Genomic DNA, 6,470 nt, shown 5'->3' on the forward strand with positions numbered 1-6,470 from the left:
AGGGAAGGAAGGAAGGAAGGAAGGAAGGAAGGAAGGAAGGAAGGAAGGAAGGAAGGAAGGAAGGAAGGAAGGAAGGAGATTCTGGTTGTCCTGCCTGGCTCCTGGCCATCCCATCCCATCCCATCTGTGTGTAGGAGACCCTGACAACTCAAGCACACACAGAACGGGGAAGCTGGAGCAACTGACTGCTCAGCAGGTAAGAGCACTTGCTGGGCAAGCACGAGGACCTGACTTCAGATCCCAATGCCCGTGTAAAGCTAGGGTGGTCACGTGCACAGCCAGCCGTAACCAGATGCTTTGAGGCAGAGAGCAGAGGGGCTGGCTTGCTACATGCCTAGCTCAGGTTCAGTGAGAGACCCTGGTTCAAGGGAGTGATGATGAAGTTAAGACTCCCAACGCCCTTTTCTTTTGGTTTTTCGAGACAGGGTTTCTCTGTGTAGCCCTAGCTGTCCTGGAACTCACTCTGTAGACCAGGCTGGCCTCGAACTCAGAAATCCTCCTGCCTCTGCCTCCAGAGTGCTGGGATTAAAGGCATGCGCCATCACACCTGGTTCCCAACGCCCTTTTCTGACCTCTGCACACATACACACACAGCAAGCTGGCCATATCAGTGCACACCCGAAGACCAAGGTGGGAGGAACACAAGTTCAAGGACAGGCTTAGCTACAAAGTGAGAACTCACCCCAACCTAAGACGCTAAGCTAAGCAAAGCAAACTTCCATTCACTTCAACACCAAGACTGGGAGAAATACCCAGGAAGCATCCACCTAAGTTAAGTTTCAATAGAGAAGTCAAAAATGTCAAAGAAACCCAGGTTTGGGAGGAGCCTTAAGCTACTCACTCCCCATCTGTCACTCCAAACACACCAGCTTCAAAATGGAGGCCCAGGCAGCTGAATCAGTAAGTCCTTGGGAACTGTCTTAGTCAGGGTTTCTATTCCTGCACAAACATCATGACCAAGAAGCAAGTTGGCAAGGAAAGGGTTTATTCAGCTTACATTCCCACACTGCTGTTTATCACTAAACAGCAAGGACTTGAACTTAAGCGGATCAGGAAGCAAGAGCTGATGCAGACACCATGGAGGGATGTTACTTACTGGCTTGCTTCCACTGNCTTGCTCAGCTTGCTTTCTTATAGAACCCAAGACTACCAGCCCAGGGATGGTACCACCCACAAGGAGACCTCCCCCCTTGATCACTAACAGAGAAAATGCCTTACAGCTGCATCTCTTGGAGGCATTTCCCCACCTGAAGCTTCTCACTGTGTGATAACTGCAGCCTGTGTCAAGCTGACATACAAAACCAGCCACTACAGGAACCTACAGAGATATTCATCCTGTGCTGTGCAGAACCCAGCACCTGGACTGAGGCCTCCTGCTGAGTAGAGAGGCCTGTCCAGTCTCTGTGACAAACAGCTTTATGTATGCTTCTTGAGCCCACGCTTGCAGGACAGTTACACTGATAAAAGAAAGCAGTCTGGGGCAGGTACGAGGGGCTCAGCAGGTCAGGTCATCCACCTCCAAGGCTGACGACCCCAATTTCATGCCCACAGCCCACAGGAGGGCAAGAGAACTGACTTCACAAGTTGTTCTCTGGCTTCCACAAACACAAGTCATGGCACATGCACGCACTTGTGCACATGTGCACATGCATACACTTAAAAAAGGAAAATGGTCAGCAAGGGCATGGTGCTTCAGGCTGTTAACTCCAGCATCTGAAGGGGAAAGGCAGGAATAAACGACAGAAACTAGTGTGGGCCAGTGAAATGACTCAGGGGTCAAAAGCACCTACTGTATGAGCGAGCTCCCCTGGCAGCCTGAGTCAACCCCCAAACCACATAAAAAACCTGGAAACAGAGACAGGAAAAACTCAGAAGCTCTGAGGCAGCAGAAGCAAGCAGAAGTAAGGCACCGGCTTCGTCAAGGGGGAGGAGAGAGCGGCTCTGCAGAGCTGTCCTCTGACCTCCACACGTGTGTGCACACACACTCCAACAGACGGAAGCTGCATTGATGATGCAGTTCCACCCGCTTACATATGATCAGTGGGGAAGCTCAGGTTCAAAGTCACTGCAGCAAAGCCATGGCATACACACTACAAAGCACACCAAGCCCCGACACCTCAAGTCGTGACCCTCTCTGCCTTAGAAAGGGGCAGTCAGAGTGGGAAGGAATGACCTAAGCCTGAGTGACAGGCTGAGAGGGCTTGATGACAGAAGCAGTTGCTGCTCTTGCAGAGCACCCAAGTCCAGTCCCAGCACCCACAGAAGGTGGCTCTCAATCTACTGAGAGTCCAGCTTCATAGGATCTGAGGAAGGATTCTGCCTTCCATGGGCATGGGCACACTTGTGCATGTACACATACACACACATACACATACATACATTTTTTCTTTTCTTGTTTTTTTTTTTTTCTAGAAAGGGTGTAGTCCTGGCTGTCCTGGAACTCACTCTGTAGACCAGGCTGGTCTTGAGCTCAGAAATCCGCCTGCCTCTGCCTCCCGAGTGCTGGGATTGAAGGCGTGGCCACCAGTACCTTATTTCTCTAACAAGGAAGAAGATAGCAAGGATGCCAGTTGGAAAGACGGCAGAGTGTAAGCACTGCCCTTGGAAGGAGCCAAGTTCACACCGCAGAATTCACATGAGAGTCCAGGGTCCAGAGGCTCTCGCTTGTCCTCCGAGTGCTGGGAGGAGACAAGAGCATCTCTGGGGCCTGCTTGACGATTAGCCAGTCTAGCCTAACTGGTAAACTCCAGGACAATGAGTAACCCTGTCTCAAAGGATGCAGATGGCATCTTTAAGGATGTTACATGAAGTCATCTTGACACATGTGAACACATACATGTGAACCTATACACACATGAACCAACACACATGCATTGCACGTACATTAGAAAAACATAGGCATAGCTCTAAAGGGAGCACACCGGCTCTGGGAGCAGAAGTGGAAACAAATCAGGGACTTTCCACACAAGCAAAGCAGTCCAAGTCCTTCTTCCACAGAAACCTCACAACACCTGAGCTTCCATCCTCTAGTAAGAAAAGTCCCCAGGTCCCCAGCAGGTGGATCACTCCAGACAGATAACTAAAAGGAACCTCATCCTGGACAGGGGCGGAGCCTCAACAAGAGTATCAGCTTCTTTAAGACCACAGCTGGAGTGGCATCCCAGACAGGTAGTGCTACTCAGAGAATGATACGGGAGGATTCTAAGTTCAAGGCTAGAAATCTTAGTGAAACCCGACTCAACAACAATGGCAACAAAAGAAGAGGGGGAAAGGGAAAGAGAGGGTTGGGGAAGTAGATCAGTGTGGGACCCTCCAGGGTCGGGCTGAGGGGCAGCTCAGTGCCAGAGCAGGTGTCTAACACGTGCAGGGCCCCAGGTTTGTTCCGCACAACAGTATTAACTTTAAAACTCCTGCACACACAGCACAGCACAGCACAGCACTCCTCATAGACAGGAGGAAGTCTTGGGGTACTGAGGGCTTAGTTATTATTCCAAAGAGTTAAGTCACTGGTTGCCAAGCACAAGCTGGCACAATGGGAAATATGTGGTCCATCCAGAAGGAAACTGAAGTACAAGACTACAGTGCCAAGGACCCATCTACTTAACCTTAGCAACGCCAGGGCTGCGGACAAGGACCCAATCTGTTTCTGTCACTAGTGGCCTTCTCAGAAGCATAAATGGCTCAGGGGCAGACACCCAGAACAGATGGGCACAGACAGTCTCCACACAGAGATGGAATATCGTCGACACAGAGATGAGGATTTCAAAGCCAGACTTCCTGAAATGTGCTCCAGCATGCAGGACAGCACGTTCTGGGACAAGGGACCCATGGAGAAGAAGACACTCACCTGCTGTGCAGCTTTGTCCGCCAGCAGTGCGAACTCCACGGAGAGGCCCTTGAGCGCTTGCTTCAGAGAGCCCCATGTGCTGAGGTGCAGAGCAGCCCAGGAGGGGAGAGGGGTGGTGTCGGAGCCTAAAGCACTGCAGGAACAGAACAAACACTCAGCTGCCTGTCCCCTCCCTAGATGTACCCAGGAAGGTCAGAACTCCAGGGAGGGGTCTGAGAGTCTTGGAAGGTTTGCTGGGGACGTTTGGAAGTAGGTGAGAATCCAAGAAATCACTGCTACTGCCAAGATCCCAAGGTCTGTGTGCCTGGTACACAGGGGCCCTGCTAGACCATTGTAAAGAAAACTTGGTCTGCCCCTGGCTGCTCTTGCCAAGGCAAACAAGCTATTTTATATTTGTGCTGGTAAATATTGCCAACATGGGGGGAGGGGGCGTGGAGGTGTGCCTGAAGAGGAAGAACCACTGATGAGGACAGCATCATCCCCTAGTCTGGGATCCAAGGCTGGAAAAAAAGGAGAAAGCAAGCTGAGCCCCAGCATCCTCTCTCTCTCTGCTTTCTGACTGTGGATGCAGTGTGACCATCCACTTTACACTGCTGCCATGCCTTCCCCACCACGATGGACTGTGTACATGCAGACTGTGAGCCAAAGTTAACCTTTCTTTCCTTCCATAAGTTGTAACTGCAGGTGTTTCCTCAGTGTGACAGGTACCAAGAAGACTATACTGGCAACTCTGGGAGGTACGCAAGGACCCAGTGCTGTCTGACCCTGAACACTGCTTTCTGCAGACACTGCTTTCTCCTGTCCTGCTCCCTCCCACACCTGCTGACCTATGTTTCTCCTTCCTGCAGCGCAAAGGGTCAGTATGGTAGCCCGCCCCCGCCCCCGACCTGATTATTGCCACAGTCCCTGCAGAGCCACATGCCTAAGCTCCTTTCCAAATATGAGAAGATCAGCAGCGTTGTCAATGGCCCGGGATGCGATCCGCTCGGCTCTGTCTCGAAGCTTATAGAAGCTGTTGTAGACATTTCGAATCAGCTCCCGGCTCATGGCAAATTGAGTCTGGATGTCAGCTGGGAGGAAGTCCTGGGGAAAAGTGACAAGAAAAGAGCCAGTGGCCTGCTGATTAGTCTCAGAGAGAGGACATCCTAAAACCTGTTTGCTCATCTGCTACAGCTGAACCCCGCTGCTAAGGTGTCCAAAAGGGACAGGTGGTGGATAATGGCGTGACCCCCGCCACCCAACAGAGGCGTGGATCATCAAGGGTTAGCACTACCATTCCTCGGCTTCAGAGGGAAGAATAGCCAAATCAGAAAACTACCTTGGCCCTAGCAGCCAGCTTACAGTTCATGAACTCATCTCCCACGCACTGGGCCGCCTCCTTGAGCTTGTGCTGAACGTCCTGAAAGAGGAAAGAGACAGCTTCACCCCCTCCTGCCAGCAAAGACACCGAGCTGAGGACGAGCTCCTTAGAAGATCAACTCAGAGCTCCTGAGAAGTCCAACTGACACAGGAGCCACGCCCGTGATGTCTGCCTGTGGTCTCTGCACTGGGGAGACCCCGGCAGGAGAAAGAGGTCCAAGCCACTCTGGGCTACACAACAAGACCCTGTCTCAAGAAGGTGAGGCTGAGGAGATGGTTCAGAATCGCCTTGCAACACAAGCATGAAGATCTGATTCAGAATCCCCGGAACCCACACAAAAAGCCAGGCGCTGCATCATATGCCTGTAACCCACCACTAGGCAATGGAGACAGGGTAGCTGGGGCTTTCTGGCTGCCAGCATAACTCCAGGTTCAGTGGGCAACCAACCCTGGCTCAAAGGAGTAAGGCAGAGAGTCATAGAGCAAGATGCCAGATGTCCTCCTTCAGCCTCCTTACACACACACAGCCATCCACACCACACCAAGCACCACAGGCATGTGCATGTGTGAGCACACATATATGAAACACTATTAAAAGAGAGAGGGAGACAGACAAATTCAAGCTTCCTCAGGAGTTTGGTGTGGTGGTGCATGCCTGCAATCCTAGAACTCAGGAGGTTGAAGCAGGGGGATTTCTCCTAGTTTCAGTCCCTGTCTTAAAAACATAGAAACAGGTGTAGTCCTTCTGAAGAGAAGCTTGCTTTTGAGCATGTACTCCTCCACCGGCTCCAGAACCCTTGGCTGTCTCTCGGATTCTGCTTGGGGTTAAACTGTAAGAAAAGCTTGACAGAAAGGCGGCAGCCCAGCAAGTTCCACCTGTGGGACAGAGCAAAGCCCCTCTCCACAACACAGTCTCATCTACAACAGGCCATCACAGACCCCAGACACAGACAGTAGACCTTCACACTCTGCAGCGGTGGCCGGGGAGAGAGACTGCTTCCTGTGAACAGATCCTCAGGGTTAGGGATCCGTAAGAACACAGGATCGGCTGGTGGGGAAGGAAAGGCAGTGGGCACTCAGTCTCAGGCCAGACACTGACACGTGACCCTGCACAGAGGCCTCCCTGGCAAAGTTAAGCCTTTGATTTGAAGAGTCACCTGGGAAACACAGAAACACATGATGGGCAGCCAAATCTTTGTGGAAGAGTGTAAAGAACATTTCTTTTTTCTTTCTTTTTTTTTTTTTTGGTTTTTCAAGACAGGGT

The 6,470-nt window shown here is 51.4% G+C and overlaps 1 protein-coding gene across 1 annotated transcript in view; it reads right to left on the minus strand.

The window, feature by feature from the left end:
• The window catches only part of Snx8 (sorting nexin 8), a 50,540-nt gene that overhangs the window by 9,008 nt on the left and 35,062 nt on the right, over positions 1-6,470 (minus strand). The window contains exons 5-7 of the mRNA XM_021186880.2: positions 5,166-5,246; positions 4,770-4,930; positions 3,848-3,980 (exon numbers count right to left, since the gene is read on the minus strand). Coding sequence (XP_021042539.1) covers positions 3,848-3,980; positions 4,770-4,930; positions 5,166-5,246 — 375 coding nt within the window. The remainder of the gene's footprint in view (positions 1-3,847; positions 3,981-4,769; positions 4,931-5,165; positions 5,247-6,470) is intronic.

This window comes from Mus pahari, chromosome 23, assembly GCF_900095145.1.
Source record: "Mus pahari chromosome 23, PAHARI_EIJ_v1.1, whole genome shotgun sequence".
Lineage (NCBI taxonomy): Eukaryota > Metazoa > Chordata > Mammalia > Rodentia > Muridae > Mus > Mus pahari.